Here is a 22,130-nt window from a genome sequence, read left to right as displayed (position 1 = left end):
AGTTTTTGGTAATATTTTTTGACAATATTACAAGGTAACAACACACACAATGCTAAGGAACCACATATTACCAGAGTTGGTAAATCAATGCGCAATTGTCCATCATCACATGTACTGTTCAAGGCAGGTTCCCATATCTGAAGATAAAGAAAAAGTATCAGTGTGGTACTTAAGAATAGACTGCCTGAGCTGGGGCTTACATTTTTGAAAAAATATATTTAATTTTACTGTCCTAGCATACAGTATGGCATGACTTACATTAGAGGGAATAGTCATTTCAAATAGTTTTAGTGTAAAATATCAAAATTTCTGTGGTGATACTTTTTCCAAATTAAGTTACTATTTTTAGTCTGTAGAATATGATGTGTAGGCTCAGGCATTTCTATTTCATAACAATGCTTTTTGATGCCGTGTCTCCTCCAATTTCAAGTGGGCTGCACTGCACTTTCATTAAAAATTAGAAGCATTTCAAGTCCACAATAGATTAAAAAACGTGAGCAATGTGTAGCATGGACAAAAAACATTACATGTACCACTGTATCAGCTGTACTGAATTCTGCAGCACTTCTGCTCGTGATGATCGCCTCTGAATCGGACTCCTCTGAACCAATATCAGAGCGCTCCTCTAGGTTGGTAATTAATCTCAGGGTAACTTACAACAGGTAATGACATCTTCAACTGTACAAATGTACATAGTGATGCGTTGGTACGCCTTCCCCACTGCCTCCTTGTAGTCTTTCAGAGAGAATGGTGTGTTTGTTCCTGGTATATTTACTATCTTTGTACCATCAGGGTACAGCAGAAAGTGGGGACCAGTGGGGAAATTTTTGCTGAAGGCCTGCAATTTTTGCAGTGCTGCATTGTGCAGTTCCTTGGCATCTGACACTGGTTTGACTGAAAGGGGGAGTACCATTCCTCTCACAGGCTTCAGGACTCCATCTTTCAGCCGCATAAGGCCTACTGAAATCTACATAAGACAGAAGAAGGCTACTGTAAAGCAGTCCATTGATTGAACTACAATTTATATTACACACCACGAATACATGGCAAAATGGACTACCTGCAAGCTCATTGACCTACATCAGCAAAGAGAAGTTACCTTCACAAGGTTGTCTTTCAGTGGTTTCTTTTTCTTTTTGAAACATAATCGCCTCTCCTTCTGTTTTTAAAAATTATGAAATTCAGGAATGAGTCCAATGCACTCTCTTTTGTGCCTCCTGCATCAAACAGAGCCAGATCACATCTCATTAGAGCTAACTTAAGAATCATCCAGGAATCTGATAGAGTTACAACATAGAACACAGTTGTCTAAAGCTACATAGCTCAACTTCTAACATTACCTTCACTTTTGCTTGGTTTTTCAACATCACTCAGGAATTTAATGTTTTTGCCACAAGAACTGCAGAATACCGTTTCAGAGTGTAACTCAAAACCCCAAAAAGGACAATACATCGTAACCTGTAAGGTGGGAAAATGATTCTCACTAAGTTCCAATGTACTTTTTAATTGTTTGACCGTGTTCAACTTCGTAATGTTAGCTTAATAATAACAATACCCAATGCATAGATGGCAAGTTACAGCTGTACAATTTGAACCTCACGTACACACGAACTAGCCAACAGAATAATACTTACAAATACTTTGAAAAGTACAATATTGATGATTTCATGACAGTCAGAAAGTGACATCGATTATGGCTACAAAACAATAGCTTACTTTCACTTACTTTTCAAACTTTGTTCACTCAAAACTTCTGCAACTTTCCGCCTCAGTCACTTGGTCCGTCTGCAACAGGAGTCCCCAGTCACCCGGACCAATTATATAGTCGGAGTCCTGGTCACTTTCGTTGTCCCTTTATGTTATGTTGTGGCTTTATGTTGTTGGGTTGTGGCGTTTGCATTTGTTGTGGTGTTTGCAATTGTTGTGACCTTTCTTGGCCACCGTACAGAAGTGGCTGCAGCACACGATAAAGGTCTATTTCTGAGTATAATAAAGTAGAAAAAAAGATAATTTAAAGTACGAACACAAGTTAGTATACAAACCTATGGGCTGAGATTTGTGCCACCAGAAACTAAAGTTGAATAATAATATTGAATTTGAATAGCATGATTTGAATTTGAATTTATTGTTTTGAAATTGAATTTATTTGCTTTGAAATTGTATTTTATTCACTTCAGCATTTAACTCTTCAATTCAATTTCAGTTCAGCGTGGCACGCCGTTTAAGTCATCCACTTCCGTGAGGAAGAGTAATCGAGCAAAGATAGTTCTCAACTGAGGGGGACTGCCAAAAATGCAAGTAGAAGAAAAACTGAGCGGAGCTGGCATCTTTTCTGTGATGTCTCGAGACCAGGGGCGCAATAATCAGGTTCGTATTAAGCTTAAAATTATTTATATTTATCATCGGTTACAGGACGAAAAATGCAATGTAAGTCCTAACATTACTGTAGCTATTGGAGCTAGCTACTAATACGGTTCAGCATAGCCTCAGTCAGTATGACAGGGATAGCTGGCTTACAGTATTTTCCTCCAGTGTATGTAATGCCCAACAGCCAAGTTACCTTAACACCATTTAAAATTGTTATTATTTTGTTATTCTGTGCTCTGTGTATGAATGAGGCTTTTAAATAATGACAGTGTAACGAGCGAGGAGCGCCCCGCCAGAGGAGACTGTTTGGTAGTTTATTGATCATGGAGATGTAACTTTTATGAAATGAAGTAAAGTGACCAGATGGTCGGCAAAAATCCCTCTCAGGTATAATCGGTCACTGATGTGAAACCCTGCGCTGTCAGACAGCCATTCCCTCTTTTCATGCTTACCTGTTCAGTAACAGGTGCACTGCGGCTGTCAGACAGCCTGTCTGTCCCGTTTCCTTGCATGCAAAAATTTTTACTATTTCAATGGCGTTAAGGTAAATTTCCACCGCCCTCCCCCAGCCGGCTTCTACTTCAGTCTAGCTGGGCATTACATGCACTGGAGGAAAATACTGCAGCTATCCCTGTCATATTGACTGAGGCTATGCTGAACCATATTAGTAGCTAGCTCCAATAGCTACAGTAATGTTAGAACATAAATTGCATTTTCTTCCTGTAAACGATGATAAATATGAATAATTTTAGGCTTAATAAAAACCTGATTATTGTGCCCCTGGTCTTGAGACATCACGAAAAGGACGCCAGCTCTGCTCAGTTCTTCTTCTACTTGTATTTTCGGCAGTTCTGCTCAGTTGAGAATCTGTGCTCGATTACTCATCCTCACGGAAGTGGATGACGTAAACTGTGTGCCACGCTGAACTGAAATTGAATTGTAGAACTGAATTTGAATTGAGTGGACTGCATTTAAATTTTTTATTTTTGAATTTAAGGAATATATAGAGTTGAATGCTGAAGTGAATAGAATACAATTTCAAAGCAAACAAATTCAATTTCAAAACAAATAAATTCAGTTTCAAAACAATAAATTCAAATTCAAATCATGCTATTCAAATTCAATATCATTATTCAAATTCAGTTTCTGGTGGCACGAATCTCAGCCCATACAAACCAATATTTTCGCATGGGGATGAGTTGAAAAAACTAGCAAGCGACCTGACAGTGTAAAGCAGGATTCCTTACTTTTATCCCAAAATATTTCAAGGTCAGAAAGCCGAGGACCAGACATTGGATTTTTTCCCACCCATTACACCATTAAAACGTCTTAGATGTTCAAAGATATAAATCTAAACAGGACAGGCATAAATATGCTATGTATCACATAACATTTTTTTTTAAAAATATTTTCCAATGTTTTTAGACTCACAGAGCTACAAACCCTCACCTACTGAGTGAAAACTTGACTTTAGGGCACATATGAGCCCTACAGTCGTTCTCCTGCATATCCACTCTATCAGACTCCCCCTTACACCCCTGTATAAGTCACGAACTTACTCATCTCCGTGCGTAATTTTGGATGCCTTTTAGCACTGCACCAAGTCACAGGACAGCCTGTGTACAGATTAGGATTTGGTTTTACAGTTACGAGAGAAATTTTTACCATTTAATGAGACCTGGAGTTGAAAACACCACAGGATGCCATTTAACGTAAATGATCAAGACCATAATTGCACTTCTTGTTGACATAAAATTATATTGTATGTAAAATAAATTGAGTTGATATTAGTTTGGCATAAAGATTTTTAGAACAAGGGATTAAATTAGGCTAACACTGAACTGAATCATTCACCAAAGCGAGATACGATGTCTGCGTTTGTGGTTGATAGACTATTACACAGGGAAAGTATTTGCTATCTTGAGAGCAGCTCTTTTAATCCCCCACAGAGATAGAAGTTTGGTTTTAAAAGGCAAAAACCTCTGGATCTGATATTTGTTAAGGCCTAGAGATGCAGAAAACTAGTCAGAGGTGCAGACAGGACTGGATTCTAATGAGAGAGTGAATTGCAGCTGTGCATGGTGGTTAAATTCTTCATCTTAAAAAATAAAAAAAATGTAAAAACATTAAAAGTAGACAAAATAAATGAATCTCCTTCAGTCTTAAAAATCATGCAGTCTGTATCAGCCTATTTCTGGACAGCATGTTTGCAGAGCTGAGAATATGTGCTGCTGTGCGCTCTGCCGTGCGTCTTTTTATGATGTTCCTCCCTGCTCTAAAGAGAGTTCAATGTACCATAGGCTATTTAAATCATTTATTGCATCATATTACAACCTTTCCTTGCTATAGTTATAGATAGATAATGATGAGTAGAAATTTGTATTTGAAATACGTAAATAGATTATGATGAGTGGAAATTTGCATTTGAAATACGTAAATATTGAAAATTAACATAAAAAATATCCATCTTTTTCTCAAACATCTGGCGGGTCAGATGACACCTTCTGGCACCGGACCTGACCTGCCAGCCGTCATTTGGAGATGGCTAGTGTAAGTCAGATGGTTTGTTTACAGGTGCAGAAGAAGAATTTTTTCTTCTACGGCAAATTGTTGGTTGATTTAACCGGTGGGATGATAGGGTGCATGTCAGAGCATTTTTATTCAGATCAGATTGAGATGCCTGAGCACACGTGTCTGAATCGGACTGAATCTTCTAGCATCCATGTGTACAGAGACGTTTTCATCGCTGATCTAAATGAATTTAATTGGACTGTGAAAAAAAGGCTCATGTAACCGCAGCTACTGTTCATTTCTCTACACTGAGTTGACAAGTTGTGAGAACATGATTTTAGTTCATCCACATCCTACTGGGTTAGCTTGATTTGACATCACATAGTTCATTCATTATCCCATCAAGCCTTTTGTTGAAGGAGTCCATAAGCATGTGGACAAAGCCTTTGAATGTACTCTCCTGTTGTAATAAGTCCTTGTAGAAAGACTTTTGCTGATCAAGGAGTTCACATACCTGGTTGATGTTGAGAAAATCCTCATAATTTTTCAGAGGTTTGAGTGGCATGGCTGTACTCTTTCAGTGAGAGGAGCAGGCCTCTGTGTTGCAGGTGCTGGGCCTTATGGTGAGATATCAGCAAAGTTGTAAGAACATGTCTATGTAAACCTTTGCCAGAAGACTAGGGATAATATCTCCAAGGGTTGTGATTTTGTAAGGCAGTGTGCTCAGCATGGTATGGTGGCAGCCATCTTGGATTTCCATTGGCTGCTTATGAAAAGTTTTCATGTCACCAGCCTGGTTAGGGCACTTTGTAAAATGTAAATAAAAACAGAATGCAATGAATCTTGTTTTTTAGTCAGACTTGGTTGGATCAAAATAACAGCACAGCTGCTCTTTTTTTGCCAACCCCTCCAAACTATAGCTTTAAAAGTGAGGCCAGAGTGAACCAGTTTTATTCAGACTCTTTACAATTAAAAAAATTATCTTTGAGTAATTTTTCTACCTTTGAATATGTGATCCTCAGCTGACATCCTTCCATTGAGCTGTATTCCTAAATTATTACAGGCCACTCAGATACTGTGCAAACTTCTTTAAAAGCCACTGACCAGGCCAGAAGTCTGGGCGTTGTCATGGATCAGATTTTAAAAACCACATAAAACAATTAAAAGTCAGCTTACTATCACCTCAAGAATATTTCTATGATTAAAAGAAAAACTTGTCTGTGCATTTATCTAAAGACCAGTTGACTACTGTAACAGTATCTTTAATAGTCTGCCTAAAAAGTCAGTCAGTTAGCTACAGCTGATTCAAAATGCTGCTGCTGGAGTCCTCACTTAGACTAAGACAGTGGACCATATCACTCCTGTCCTATATATATATATATATATATGAAAAAATCTTTTTGAATTTTACCCTTTAATAAAAATTGTTTTTATGCTTTGGGAATTACATTTTTTTGAATAGTCCAGCTTCTAATGGAAGCCATGGAAGTGTATGTTTCCTCTGAAGAATGTACAGAAGCAAATCACAAGGCAAGAAACAATATCAAGCATCAATATTTTTATTCAAATACATTATTTTTTGTCGGAAAAAAAGAAGACTTTTCAAATGAAAAACTAAAAAACAAATATCCTTCAAAGAAGGATCATGCTTTCAGACAATCTATAATCCTTAATCATACAAGTTAATGGCATATGATTATATAACTATTTTGTATTATGATTTTAGGCCTACTATGACCTTGCACAGGGGCACTGTTTATAATGCTTAGTCAGAAAGGAAAATGAATTAGGAAAACACTTTACTTTTAATAGTGCCATACCTTACCTTATGACAAAAGTGCATTTATAAATAAAACTCCAAGATCCTGTTTGCAACTGTGGCTAAGTTATAAAATATGACAGCTCTGACTGATGTGGAGTGTTGAATCTGTAATTTTTTTATGGCTTACTCCTCTACCACAACATTGATAGAATTCTTGATGTTCTGCAGTTTGTTGCTATCAAAGTTTACCATCAGAACGCTGGAGCCAGCTCTGGCTGGGCTGAACTCGATGCTGGCTTTGGCTTCCTGTTTGGGCTCCACTGCTCCAATTCTGCCAAAATCATATAGACATGTACAATTAGAATTATCAGCACAAAATACACAGAAAGCTTGTTTTCTTTTTTATGTTTACAGCTCTTTGAAATAAAAAATTGTAGAGGGTACTGATTCTGTTTCAGTATATCAGTGTTGTTTTTATCGTAAGATTTTCTAAATTTTCCTGTAATTAGAAATTCTCATCAACCAAAAGTATGTCTGGCAAGTGACATTTTTAATGTGCAACAGTTGTATAGCAAGATTCTTTGGATTCTGGGTGTGTTTGAGTTGTTGCAGGCTTTAGAGGTACGTACATTATAATCAATATTTGGTCAATGAATGGGTCTTTCTAATAGAAAAGTAGTAACTGAACTGCAATCATTTCTATAATCAATTTACAAATGGGTGTTACATACTTCTTTGTAATTGGTTTGCCGCCAGTGAGGCCAACCCCCTCCACAGTAAAGCTGCAGTCCTTAAGAGTTTCTGGTAAAGGGTTCAACAAGCTCAGCTCTGCCATCACAGACTGGTTCAGTTTGACATCTCCCACCAGCTGTGGAAAAACGGGTTTAATCATGAAATGGGTGATGTATTGAATATTGAAAACTGCTTAAAGAAGTAGTGCACACTTCAACATTTTTTTTTAGCTCTACACTGAGGTGTCTGACTGAACTATGATAAAACACATCAATGCTGGTGTTATTTCTGACAATTGCACCAAACTGATAAAAATCTGCATTTTAAGACTTATAATTAGCTCAAACAGACATCTGCTTTGAAAAATCTTTTCTGGAAAGGCGGGGCCGATGGTCGGTTTCTACATCACAAACTCTGTAAAGGTAAAACGTTACCGCCTCTAACTGACTGGCTTTACCATTCAGAGACCACTCCCATCCTCTCCTGCACCTGCACTGCTTCGGCTCTGAGAGCACCTGCTTTAGTATCGCCGATGCTGGAGCCAACAGGTAGTGCTCAGGACCACCACAGTCCACCAGCTTCAGGGGACTCTTGAGGGGAAAAATCCTCCACCTCAAAAGATTGCTCTGAGGCAGCAGTGCTGTGGGAGTTGGGACTCCGTGTCACTCCGTGTCGGCGGGGCTGAGATGCCAGCTGGCTTTCCGTCATCAAACTCATCAAATACACAATCCAACAACTCCAAAATGCTCTCGTGGACAAGTTGTGACCTGCACGTTCACCACTCTATGAAATAATAACGTGTAATTATGTAACATTACGACACATGAAGCAAATACTCAGAACTACTTTCCGAGTAAACACTGGGCATAGTGACACAGTGACCTGTGGCAGTGCCGTAGTTACTTGGGAGCTCTGGCTTTGCATTTGCCTTTTAAACAACTCCATCTCGTAATGTTCCATAATTATTTCATAGCGAAATAACCATAAGACTCCATAGAGTTGGCAGAGCAGCTGGCATCTCTGCCCCGCCGATCTAAAAACAGCTTGCACCGACAACTAAAGGTAACGGACCTATTACTAAGACTATAGGAATTAAGGCAATGGACAAATTTGCCAAAATGTTTAAGTATCCCTTTAACTATTTCATGTAATTCAGATGAAAAATAATTGAAAACCTTATTTAAAAATCTTTCAATAAAAACAGTCTTTGAATCTACATATCCCAAATTCAAGGATTTGTATTTTGCATCGGTGAAAAAAAGATATAATTCAAAGCCTTAAAAGTGCAAGAGTCGACAGCACGGTCCAAAATCCTTCATCACATTACTAATGGAGGTAAAGTTGAACACATATCACTGAATGGCAGCTTAAAACTGTTGAAACATATTCAATATCTCTTGTTTTCTGGGAATATTGTCCCTGATTTATTTTTTTCTAAGGCATGTTTTGGCTAGGTTAAACGGAAGACAAAAATGTATTCCTATTGGTTTATATAACAATATGATGCATTTTGTTTAGCTTACTCATTCATTCCTTTTGCTTATCTATTGTCCATACCTTTATTTGTAAATCTGGCTCATCTAGCACAATGGTTTTCTCAGCCTTATTGTAATCAATGGTCTGCTTGTCGATGGCGATGGCTGACAGCTGGATCAACCTGTCAGATGTGATCACTGATCCATAACTGTCATACCGCAGTTTGAGGGGCAGACGCCTCTCTGAGAAAACACATACCATTTATCAGGTTATTTAGCCATTTCAGTGCATGTTCAGCATGGATAAAGATCATTTTGTCACGTTTTTAAAACTACCACACAGATGCTGTGGTGATTAGAGCTTACCTTCTCCAGAGGGCACTTCTACTTTGTCTGAAGCAAATCCACAGCCGGCTCCTCGTCTTCCATTGTAGCTGACAGCTCGGGCGAAGAACAGGAATGTACAGGTCCTGGTGTCCATGCAGTTATTAGTGAGGACAGCGTTCACCTCAAAGTCTGAACCCACGATCATGTTGTCAGCCAGTTTTATCTTAAATTAGAATGATAGGTTAATTTTTGATGGAATTAAATGCCTTCAAAACATATATACTGTTAAATCAATTGGAATATTTTGACTCAAACTTAATGGCTCTTTCAGAAAATAATAAAAGTCATTTTAAACCCCACTGTAAACACTAATGTGGCTTAGATTTTACTTAACAGTAGCTGCATTTCCATTACTCTTAGAAAATGTGCAATAAAAAAAATGATCTCAAAAAAGTTTTTATGCTCTCATGAGAATGTTTTTCAGTATATATTTAGAAATATATCGCAAAAGTGTAATGGAAACACTTTTTCCGCATTTACATGTCACAGGATGCGGATTCACCCGAGATGAGCCTTTACGAGAATTGCAAGGCTCATTCCCAAAACTCCTTTTAATGGAAACGCATTAAAAGCGCAATTGTACTGAGTCTATATTTAAGAAATATCACTTTTATTATGTGAAAAACTGTAATGGAAACCCAGCTACAATTAGTTTCCTTGCATTTATCTATAAGTATATTATATTTTACCTATTTGGAGCTCACTTTGTTTTTTCTTCCTTGTGTGTGCTTTAAGATCATTAGCCCATCTCTATTTAAGTTCAACTTATACAGCTTCAAGCTGTTGAATAGTTTCTACGAAGTTTTAGTCAGTTTATAGTCCTTTCTATGACCAGTAGCAAACACCTTGAGACGGAGTCCTGGCTCTTCTCCTCTCTGCTGTAATTTGTTGTGGTGTTGTGCCTTCTCGTACACCCTCCTCTCCTCCTCTGAGCCTAAAATAATCAGAATCACATACAAGTCATGCACAACAGCTGTGCCAAAAAAAAAAAAAAAGAAATCACAGTCTCATTCAATGTTATGGTCCTAGAATAGAGCAAGGGGACTTCATACAATACAAAACAAATGCATATAAAAAGATTGATGGTTTTGTGTATAATGCATGTCTGTACACTCTGCAGTACCTTCTGAATACTTATATTTGTGTGTGATGTCATGTCGCTCATCTGAGCCTATAGCTTTAGTGCTGATGAAGCGTCCAACAGCCGTGGTTGATCCACTGAATTTCACAATCTTTCCACTTGTCAGCTGCACAAAGTCCACAATATCTGCATTGACCTGATTCCATTGGCATGATGACATGAAAAAATTGAGATTAGAAAGACATCTTGTCATTACATAAGAAGAAAACAGGCAAGTAAAGGAGGTAAAGAAAGAAATCTGTTAAATCAGATATGCTACACACAGGCACAGTGGTCACTAAGTGTATCTCTGTTTAATACATTAGCTTGTATCAGGCCTCAGCACATAATGAATCATAGTCAGCTCCAATGAAAAGGACTGATTTAATATTTGTGTTATTTTTATGGTAGATGATACACAAAATGGACCAAAAACTCACCTCAGCAAAAATAAAGGGTGCATCATACTTCTTGGTCAGTTCTCCCTCCTTTATGGCCCTTAAAGGACATGGCCCACAACAGAAAACACCTGACAGCAACACACATACAGAAACACATCCAGGAAATATTCAGGATATGTCCCTCAAACAACAAAATAAGCAGTTTACTACATGTACTAGTGAACAGGAATATCCCACGAGTGAATTAAATAAAGGGGAAGGTTGTCTAATACAAAAGGAGGATGGACTTTGTGACTTTACTTATGGTAATAGTACGGTGGCCCTGAGAGCTCACAGCACTGCAACTTAAGAAAACACATGCAAAAAGCCAAAACACAAGCAAATTAAGAAAACATCTTCATCAATTTGACAACACATGCGCAGCATTTAGAAAACATGCTGCAAAGACCAACACAACACATTAGAAAAACGCGCTGCAAATACCAACACAACACATTAGAAAAACACGCTGCAAATAGACCGCAACACATTAGAAAAACGCGCTGCAAATAGACCGCAACACAACGGAAGTGTTTCCAGAGGACACTTAAAAGTGATGCACACAAACATCTTCATCAATTTGACAACACATGCGCAGCATTTAGAAAACGCGCTGCAAAGACCAACACAACACATTAGAAAAACGCGCTGCAAATAGACCACAACACAACGGAAGTGTTTCCAGAGGACACTTAAAAGTGATGCACACGTTTGGACACGCTTATTGATGTTGTTGACTATAGATATGGATACGTAGATGACGCGTCCACGCTATTAAACGTAGCCGCTCTGCATCTGCCGGTCCGCCATCTTGGAACTGGCGGGATTAGTGAACGCTCATTATAAACAAGCCCACTTCGCCTGCAAAATCCGCCCTACCTTGCTTAATCCTGAACCAATCTACATGAAATTTGTTTTGTTATAAAGATGAAAGCTTGAACATCATACTGATTACTTACTGGAGTTAAATCGAGGTACTTATTGTGGTCTGATCAACTTTAAATTAAAAATCCTATTATGTCTATGAGGTGTACAGGGAACATGTGTAATTGAATATTTAGAATCTATAATAAGATAGTTTTTGTTTCCCCAAATAGATTTATATAGATAATTTCTCTCCCTCTCATCTTGCAACTGGTCTTTAATCTAGGCTACATGCAGGCATACACTGGGAGTTGTCACGCCCTTTCTCACCTGATGATTTTTGAGTTTGCAGTGCATATTAGCCATGTGAGGACACAACAGCCAATCTCGGCTTAATTACTCATGCAGGGGATGGATTTCTGACTTAAACACCCACAGAGCTAGCAGATTCCAGTAAAATTTTCTGAGCGGATCATCAGATGGGAGGCAGAGAGAGAGAGAGAGAGAGCTACATGAGGAAAACTAAAGTCTCAACAGGTAAAAGTCCCGACGAGTCACGTGATTTCTAATTTCTCATGATTTTCTTCTTTATGGTACAACAAAAAGTGGCAAAACAAAGAAGGAAAGAGCAAAATTAAAGCTGAATGTTCCTGGCTTCTTTGATCATCTTTATGTTGTCTAAAAAGCCTGAATCAAACTGATACTCACACTGTCTGTACAGCGCGGTGCACACTGACTCTCTCTCTCTGCGGTGCATATAATAATGCTTATCGTCAAAACTAGAGAATTTTCCTGCATTTAAGTCAAATACCAGTCTTCTGATGACTGATTTATTTGTTTGTGGGACAGCAGAAAATTAAGGCAAATATATTTTTGGAGTGGGCGATAAGAACTGCGTGCTTTACTAACGCCAAAAAAATTTATATCACCTCGTTGTATATTTTAAGTATTGTATTTAATGACATTAAAATAACACTGAGTAAAAATATAAATACTTAAAGCCAGGAGGTGCTTTCTGCCAGCAACATTAAAATGACCAATCTGGCTTTTAACATTCAGATGACGGTCAGTACTACACCTAGTGAAAGATTCCACATTTCCTTCCAAAACAGCAGGTGCATTGTATTTTAAATAAGGTAACAACTTTTAATAAATAACCCGGTCGGAAGTCCTGTACATATTTAAAGCCAGACCACCACCATCAGAGGGAGAAACCCATCGTATCTGTGGGCGTCAGCACAGGAAGTTGGCTTTTTCAATGCTGTCTGCCCATATAACTCTGTTGCACTCTCACTCTTTTGCCCTTGCCAAGATGGCGGCCCCAAAGACGTACCATCAGATAGCGAATGCGTCATCTACATCTTGACATCTATGTTGTTGACGTGGATTTTGAGTTACAGTGGTGTTGGAAAATTAGATAAAAAGTGTTTTTGATTAATTTTAACATTGTGGTCGCATGATTCAGATATTAGCCTATTGCAGTGATCTGCTGTTAAACTATCGTTAGCTTTTTGCTTTTAATTAGCCTGCCAATTCTCATAACGTGATGAAATAATACACATGGTTAATTCACTGTAAAACCATAGACTGTATATAGTTTGAAACCATGTCAGCAAAACCCACCGGTAGTTTAACTTACTTGTCGCCTATTAAGGGTTCTGATAGTAACTATAGCCAGCTAACAGCGTTTTTCTAATGTGTTGTGGTCTATTTGCAGCGTGTTTTTCTAATGTGTTGTGTTGGTCTTTGCAGCGTGTTTTCTAAATGCTGCGCATGTGTTGTCAAATTGATGAAGATGTTTTCTTAATTTGCTTGTGTTTTGTCTTTTTGCATGTGTTTTCTTAAGTTGCAGTGCTGTGAGCTCTCAGGGCCACCGTATAATAGGTATCAAAATTAGAAAAAATAATGTAGTGTGTGTCAGGTGCATTAAACAGAGCTTGACCTATAGCCTTTTTATTTTTTGCTTTGTTTTGTGAAAACTCAAGTGGACATGCAAACCACAAACTGAAGACAACATTTAAAACATGTGACTGTTATACACAGACACTCACCACTGTGGCAAAATCTTGTGACTTCGCATGAAACTCATCATCACCCATCATTGTTTCACTTTTAGTTAAAACCTACTTTTTATTCTTTTGTTTATGCCGTGTGGGCTAAGTGAGTCACTAGACTTTGCAATTATTGGTTAACAGTCTTACATTTGCCACTTACTTTTGCACAACAAATATTTTGATGTCTTTGGAGAATCAGTACAGACAACAGAACATTTGAATAAAATTTTACCATCACTCGTCTCTTGGGGGGTTGGGTCACTGGCTTGCCATCCATCAAACTCTGATCCCAAATCAGGACGAGTCATCCAGCTGTCCACCCACACATGGAAATTCCTGGCAAATAATAAAATTAAGGGCAATAGTTTTACCACTTTTATAAAAAAAAATGTAGAAAATTGTATTAAATAAACATAACAAAAGAGAAAATAGACATTCATACAATACATGTGTAACAACTTGGTAACTTACCAAACTGAATCACCGCCAGAAAGTCTTTCCCCATTTTCATCATAAAGGTTTTCAATCACGAGGTTGGCATCTGTGTCATGAGCGGATCCAAAGTTAGTAACCACTCGACATGGGATGCCCAGAGCACGAGACACTGGAGGAAAAAAAGAACAGTCATTCTTCATCACTCTCATGTAAAGCACGTACTTGAGATAGCATCTGTCATCAAGGACTAACAATATAACACTGCATTTAAATATAACAAAGCAGATGACTTCATATTAGTGCTTCAAAATTTATCTAATCACAGTTGTAATGTTAGGCTGTTAAATTTCACAAATGCATAAAAAGGCTGTAGTTATTTCTGTATTAAGTACTACTAGAAAGGTTTACAAAAATGCCTGCAGAAAGGACTTTAAGTTTACCATAGCACCACTACTGTGTTTGTAGAAGTACCTTTATTTTCAAAACAGTAAAAACACAATTTTTCTTGGAAAATATTTAACTGTTTTGTAAGCAGTACTGTAAAAACTTCAGATCTTTTCTTTGCTTTGTTGAGTTGAGAAATTCATATTTCAAAAATACCATTATATCTTCATTTTCCTTGATAACCAAGCCAGTAGCCTCATGAATATAAAAGGTATTTTATGTATTATACCTTAAATGCGGTTGAAATATTGTCCATTGTAATTGCAATTGCACATTCTTATAAAGCCATGCAGAACTACTCCAAATCCATGATTTTAGATTATTAATGTTATGTTTAGATTTTAAGATTGCCTGAAAGATGAAAATTAAAGGAAACTCATACCTGTGCATGCAACACCAGCAAAGACCCAACACTGGCCAAAGCGGACTGGGCCAGTTGCATCCCACTGACGCAAAATTTCCCCACTGCCAATCCACAGTCCTGGATTCACCCCACCAGTATAGTCCTCCCAGTTTCCCACCAGCACCCCTCCTTCATCATTACTGTTGATCTGAGGGCAGCAAGGGGAGGGACAAAAAGAAAGTAGGAAGATCATTAATGAACAGAGAAAATGGGAATTAAAGATACATCCTGAGCATATTTGCTTTATCAATTGTGAGGTCAAGGCTTCAAGATTTTGATTTGCTTTTTTTAACCTCCAACCTCTTTCATGGCAAAAGTGTTTTAAACAATTTTGAGAATTCTTTTTTAAACCCAGAGCAAATTTAAACAGCATAAATTAAAGAGAAGTTTCCTTTTTGCTATCATATCACCAAAAGACAGCATATTATTCATGTTGGAATCCAAAAGAGCTTTCATTAGCGTTACAAAGATTTAAAAATGCAAAATGTTAAATATTTAGACCAGGGGTGTCAAACTCAAGGCCCAGGGGCCAAATCCAGCCCGTGGTACAATTATACCCTGCCTGCAAAATCATATCACATTTTAACTATAACTGGCCCACCAGTGTGAGGTCTGCAGATTTCCTCCAGTATAAAATGTAAATCTAACCATGATGATTAAAAATATCCTTAAGTCATCAAATTTAGAGTCAAGAGTAAAAACAATTAGATAAAATTAATTTGTGTTATCATTTCAAGTTTGCATCTTACAATTACAACTTAAAATTAGGATTTCACACTTTTGTTTCATATTTTGACCTTTTAATGAATAATTTTAGCCTTTTAAACACATTTTTTAAAATTTCATCTCATATTTTGCATTTTAAATTCACATATTAATTTTACCTCATATTATGGCCTTTAAAACTTATAATTTTGAATTTTACCTCTTATACTGAGCTTTAAAACATGTTTTTGAATTGTATCTCATATTTTGGCCTTTTAAACTCACAACCTTTCATTTCATATTCTCCTATTTCATCTTTTAAATTCACAGCTGTGAATTTTGTCTCATATTTTGATCTTTTACATTCATGATTTTGACTTTCAATCTCATATTTCTGTCTGATATAGCATTTTTTCTATTCTATTTTTCTTTTTAGTTTTGTTTTGACCTTTTGAACTAAAAAGTTTGCCTTTTTGCTTCACATTTTGAACCTTTAAACTTATCATTTTGACTTTTTCATGTTGTTTATGGTATTTATCATCAGAGCAAAGTTGTTTTTTTACGTCCCACAATTCATAACTAGTGAAAATGACGTAACGTACACCTTTTATGTGAGAAATAGATTTCCGTGGTGAGTCCTGCAAGAAAATAAACAGTTAAATGACAACAAGGCTGGACCCTTCACCACTTCTCTAGCATGCACTAAAAGCATGCTGTATCTTACCAAACTCATCAATTCATACACATTCACACAACTGTGGTGGAGGCTGTGAGGCAAGGTACCAGCCTGCCGACAGTAATCTTATTTACACACACAGCAAGGTGCCAAGGATTCTTCTGCATGCATAATGGTGAAGCTGGAGATCACACTTTGATTTGTGGCAATTTTGTGACCAGTGTCTTTTCCAGGGACACTTTAACATGCACATGAACTGTTGTTCATCAAGGAATCAAACTAATAACCTAATAAGTGCATACATTAAGGTATGGACAGTGAATAATTTCCATAACAATATGGGCTGCATAAACATGTCATATGACCTAAATAAAGTACATAACTGTACGATGGTCCCCCACAGGATCTGAACATGATTTAAAATTGATCCTAAAACCAAACATTGTGCTTGGCTGTCTGCTACACTGGAAAATCTGGGGAGTAATTCTCCCAGAGTAAAAAATGTTTTACTCAAAAGTAGTAAAATTTACCCTTTCTTGAGCGTATTTATTACCAGCCACCACCAGAGTTGGAGTTAAAACAGAGTAAATTCTGCTGAAGTAAAACTTGAACGACACCCACTTAAGTTCCAGCTCAGCTGCCATCACTCATGGACGGTCACGGCTGCAGCTTGTTAGGTGTCCCAGCTGCAGATAATCCTTTGCAATCAAGACCTCCTCACCTGGTGCTGAAAGACCCTGTAAAGTCAAATCTAAAGTTTTTGTCTTAACACTCTAGAAATGTTGGAATATGGCTGCTGTTAACATGTGAAACACTGAGACCTACATGTGACTGAATACTGGATTTAGACTGTAAGAAAGTTTGTCACCTCTTTCCTGGCTTGGTTTCATGTGGGCGGGGCCAATATGTGGGCTCATGATGTCATGAGCCCACAGTGGGGAATGACTCCACCCCTCTAACTCTACAATATAAAATCACAGAGCAGTTCATCTCAGTACAGTCTGTTGTTAGCTGTTGTAACTGTCTTTATTGAAAGTTAACAGTCAGTTAAATGCTGTTTTTCTGTTCATTGTGAGGTAAATTTGCTAAATCTATCAGCTACAATGGACTATGGATCGTTTAAAGCATCCTAACAGAGATTTGAGCCAGAAAACAGACTTTGTCTCTCCTCTGGTACAGAGCCAGGCAGCTGCACTCTGAACATAAGGTCAACATTCAGATTGTAGTATTTTTTAAATCTGAGAGGTTCGTATTCCCCTGAGTGGGCGTGGCTTCAGCTCATTCAACAGACACACCCACACCATCCTGGAGCAGATTTTACTGCATTGTTTTTCATGATTTTGAAGCTTAATTTTATAAACTCTGAGATGTTTTATTTGACTGAGATTTGACCTGGGGGTTCATAACACAGTGACCTGTCATACAACAAACCTAAATACAGATTTATTTTCACTGTACAGGGTCTTTAACTTTTAGACACCTGTGTACTACAGCCTCTAATCAGCCAAGATGGCTCCCCTTTAACTTTTGATAATATAGTGATTTTAGGTGAGTTTTTGCATTGTCTTACTCCCATTTTGTCCTCTCTTTTTGCAGTGTCTCCATCTCACTGCCAGTGATTCTGCCAACCACCAGCCATCTCACCATCATTTGCACTTTTTTTGTCAAATAAACTTCTTTAACCTTACTACCTCATCTCATGCTCTATAAGCAAGTATAAGCAAAAAAAAAAAAAACAACCTCCTTTTTTATCATGCCCTTCATAGGTGGACTAAGAGAAAATGTAGCTCTTTATAAAGAGGAAGATCAACCTATTTAGAATAAGATGCAGTTCTACATAAGCATTACCCAATTGTAAATGGAGGAGATATTGTTCTGTAATTAGTAGGAAACATTGCTAAAAGGAATGAAAAACAGCTCCGAAAGGACTACACATCATTTGTATTGAGAAAAAAGCTCTATAATGAGTAAACTAAGGTCTGTATTACTGAGTACAGTTGCTGTAGAGTTGTTTTTATTTTGTTCATTATGGAGCACATAATCATCATTTAGAGTAAAAACAACTCAACAACAAAACATTATTCTGCAAGCCGAGTGAATTTTAGTCCAAATAGACTGGGACCAAATGTTATAATTTTTAGAGTAAAATTTGAGTGGAATTTACTTAGGTAAATTTACTGTGTAAACATGTGAGAACTTCTGTATCACTTTCCATTTTTTCTTTTTTTTTACCACAAAAGTTGCATAGAGACAGCAGAAATCTTTAAAAGACTGTCTGCAGAATAGTAGCACAACAAAGAAGCATACCGAGGGGTGTTCTGATGCACCGCTGTCCACAAGGATTGCATAATGGTTATTCATTGCGTGATTTACACAAATCCAACTGGCCTAGATTCTTAATAAAGTCTGGGCACAGACCTACCATGGCACTGAGCACCCTAGTCACATAGATTGGGTTTCTCCTGGCAGAGCAGTCCTTATCAGGATCATCCAAAGATTCTGGGCTGACGTCTAGAATCTTCAGACAGATATCCAGTATCCCTGCTTCAAACTGATTGAAAAAGTGGACAAAGTGGATTAGAACCATTAGAGGAGCCGTGTGGGTTTGGTTTTGTTTTGTTTTATCCTACTAATATAATAGAAATTAATCCTGTGAATGACAAATGTGAGAAGATGATAAAATGTCTCACCGTGAAGAAGTAGAATTAATGAAATTATGCACATTTCAATGACCACTTATTAAACTGAAATTTAGTTTACCTGACCCAAGTTCCATGGTGTCCCTTTGATTCGTTTATGTGTTCCTCTGAAGATCTGCCCACATTGTTCTAAAACATACTCCTGCCTCTTTGTCTCACTGTGCAGGTAAACAGCATCCCCTGTGAGAGAGTTGGGATAGAGTGCCAACAATTTTACATCAGTATTACAGAATCAGTTTTTTTTTTTATCTTTGATCAGTCAAAGTTATTGGTGGCACATGAAGACATAAAAATCTGTGTGAAACCGATGTTTGAGAGTGTACTTACTGTGACACCAGGCATTAAAAAGTAGGGTGAACTTTCCTAAAGCAGTCTTCTTCCCCTCCTGGTCCAGGGTCAGGGAATAAACCCCGATTGGGGCGTCGGGTGATGAACAGATAGAAACTGTCACTTTATTTCCAGATGGATCATTGGTGGCAGATGCACTCCAGTCAGTGGCCACTATGGACTCACTAAGGCCAAAGGAAGCCTTGGTGTCTGATTCTTTTCTGGGTACAGGGCCTTAGGGGGAGAGAAGGGGTTGAGCACATTAAATCTAAAACTAGATGAGGGAAGAATAAATACTCACACACTAAGAACATGATTTATTGCATACATATTAAAGCCCAATATTCCTCTCTAATGTGAAACTTACCAGTTTCAACAATAAATGTGAAGTTTGATTTGGCCGTTTTAAACTCCTTGCTATCAGCTTTCAGGTGTAATATAATGTTGAAGGGCTGCCCCCTTCTCACAATCAAGCGCTCCTCTTCATACTGTCCTGTGTGATGGCTGTTGTTGTTGTTCTTAATGTCCAGATCACAATGCTCAATGTCCACCACTATATGTAGAGAAAAATCCACATTAATTAAAACATTTGCAAACAGAAACCCTAACTTAATTATCCTCTATCATCTCTTTGCGAGGTTTGAAAGGATCATAAATCACTGAAAAAATCATCAAGTCATTCCTCTTTGCAGATACTGTTCCCGCGTTGATCTTATACCAGCCACCGTTCCTGGTTATCACATTTCACACTTGACTATGATACCCACTGAAATACTATGACTGTGAAAATCTTGCATCTTCATTAGTGGATAACAGCCTACTCTTCATTTAATAAATGCATACCTCTGTCATTGGACAGGAAACATAAATGTCTACTGTCTTCCTTACCTTGGCTCATGTCTGCAGTAAAGTTCCTGTGTTTCACTTTGAAGATAGTTCAACTTCAGCGACAGTCTGGTTCGCCTGCAAGACTTAAGCTCCCCAGAGATATTTGTAGCAACTGAAACCCGACCGTTACGCCCCCATCTGTCTATTCGTTACATCTTAGTGCTGTTTTTAGTAGTGGAGGGCGGACTGGCACTACTGCTTTCACTTCCTCCTTTGAATTGACTATGAACCTCACAGTCAACAGTTTCTACCCATCAGACTGCACAACAATATTTCAGTTGTTCTGCTGCTTTGCTCAACTGCGGGCAAGATGTTTGTCTCAAAAACACAAAATCACACGTAGCAAAATTAAAAACGATCTACAGGTGAATTCAGGTTGATCACAGATGGCTGAATAGGACAATAGATTGACCCCACAAATGAAAAATAAAACAAACTTTTTTCTCCTGAGCCAAAGCTGAGAGAAGTGCATGCCCTCATTAGTGTGACATCACACTGGTAAGGTAGGCAAGCTGAATGCTGTAGGTTGACTGTGCAGCTGCCTGTACAGGGTGTGGTGTGGACATAAGCTATTTTTAATCTTGGGGTCATACGATTATCAGAGCTAATAAACTGCTAAAACTTTGGATGTAAAAACTTCATAGTGATCTATCCCTGCAGGAAATAAAAAACAGAAACATGTTTATGTTTTGTGTATTTATTGGAACAAGGTTGTTCTCATTCTACAGAGTTTGGGTGGAATGGGACTGCATAATTAGGGCCCGAGCACCAATCAGCGAGGTCAGCGAGGGCCCTATTATTTTTCTAAGTCAAAAATTTCAGGCAATTCAAGGCCTGTTTTTGGGGCCTTACTATATGTAAAAAGTCAATTTTTTTCCTCAAAAAATACCCCCCTCCAGAATTAGCCATCTGGGGGTGGAATGGTATAAGTCCATTGCACAGTTTCCTCTAGGGGGTGCCAAAAGTGAGATAGGGCCCTGGGAAAGACCCACATGCATGAAACTCAGTACACATATGTATCATGATGAGACCAAAAAAATTACATTATGACCATCCTCTAAAAGGTACATGGGCTGAACTACAGGCACCGAAAGGTTAAAATTTAGTGTGTGTTTTTTTTTTAGGGCTGACAGCTTCAAGTCGATTGGTCGATTAATTGATCGGAAAGCTTTAGGTCGACCAAGATCATGATCGGCGAATGCCCCCCCCCCCCAATCACACTGGTCTGGGGGCAAAAGCATGTGAGCAGCTGAGAGAGAGACGTGCTGCTGGGAACAGGAGCAATGCAGCTCTTGGAATTACAGGTAGAGAAGCACACAAAGCTACCAGAGTGGGATATTTTGTGATATTTTACAGCATTAACGCTCAGAGACAACACATCAACTCGTCACAAAGTTGCAGGCTGTTTGTATTGAAGTGGCGCTGCTGAGTCTCTCTGCTCTGCCCTCCCTCACTGTATTAACTCCCGCGTCAGTTTAATTTACCTGTCGGCAAATAGGCTGCATAGTATAATCTCGTTTTATAATCTCCTTAAAGTGTTCATGTTAGCGTTAGCTTCTCGTACAGTCACACAGAAAGTAGAGGTGATAAAAGGCGATGCCAGCTGGTCATTAAGTCCCGATGAGCAAACTTTTTTTCTCTCACCTCCGTAAATAAACGCTGCCTGCTGCCTGCTTTATGCTTGTAAATGACACAGCGCGGGCTGGATTATGTGATCCTGTTATTAGTTACCATTATAAATGAATGAAAAACGATGATCTGAGGTTATTTTGTAGGCTGTATGAGTTTAAAGAGTTACCGCGCGGGATCACGGAGATCAAAGGCAGGTGCGCACTGATCGT

The 22,130-nt window shown here is 38.1% G+C and overlaps 1 protein-coding gene across 1 annotated transcript; it reads right to left on the bottom strand.

Moving 5' to 3' along the window:
• Positions 1 to 6,421: 6,421 nt before the first annotated feature.
• On the bottom strand, positions 6,422 to 20,365 carry LOC121511420 (protein-glutamine gamma-glutamyltransferase 2-like). The gene is made up of 15 exons (XM_041790100.1): positions 20,290 to 20,365; positions 19,769 to 19,954; positions 19,402 to 19,635; positions 19,136 to 19,254; positions 18,798 to 18,926; positions 14,974 to 15,142; positions 14,184 to 14,316; positions 13,945 to 14,048; positions 10,795 to 10,883; positions 10,358 to 10,511; positions 10,080 to 10,168; positions 9,214 to 9,397; positions 8,930 to 9,090; positions 7,372 to 7,508; positions 6,422 to 6,971 (listed from the first exon to the last, which is right to left on the bottom strand). Exons 1-15 carry the CDS (start codon positions 20,297 to 20,299, stop codon positions 6,824 to 6,826), a joined length of 2,046 nt encoding a protein of 681 aa, XP_041646034.1. The 5' UTR covers positions 20,300 to 20,365; the 3' UTR covers positions 6,422 to 6,823.
• Positions 20,366 to 22,130: the final 1,765 nt, after the last annotated feature.

Source organism: Cheilinus undulatus, linkage group 1 (assembly GCF_018320785.1).
Source record: "Cheilinus undulatus linkage group 1, ASM1832078v1, whole genome shotgun sequence".
Taxonomy (NCBI): Eukaryota; Metazoa; Chordata; class Actinopteri; order Labriformes; family Labridae; genus Cheilinus; species Cheilinus undulatus.
This window is presented reverse-complemented; position numbering and strand designations above follow the sequence as displayed.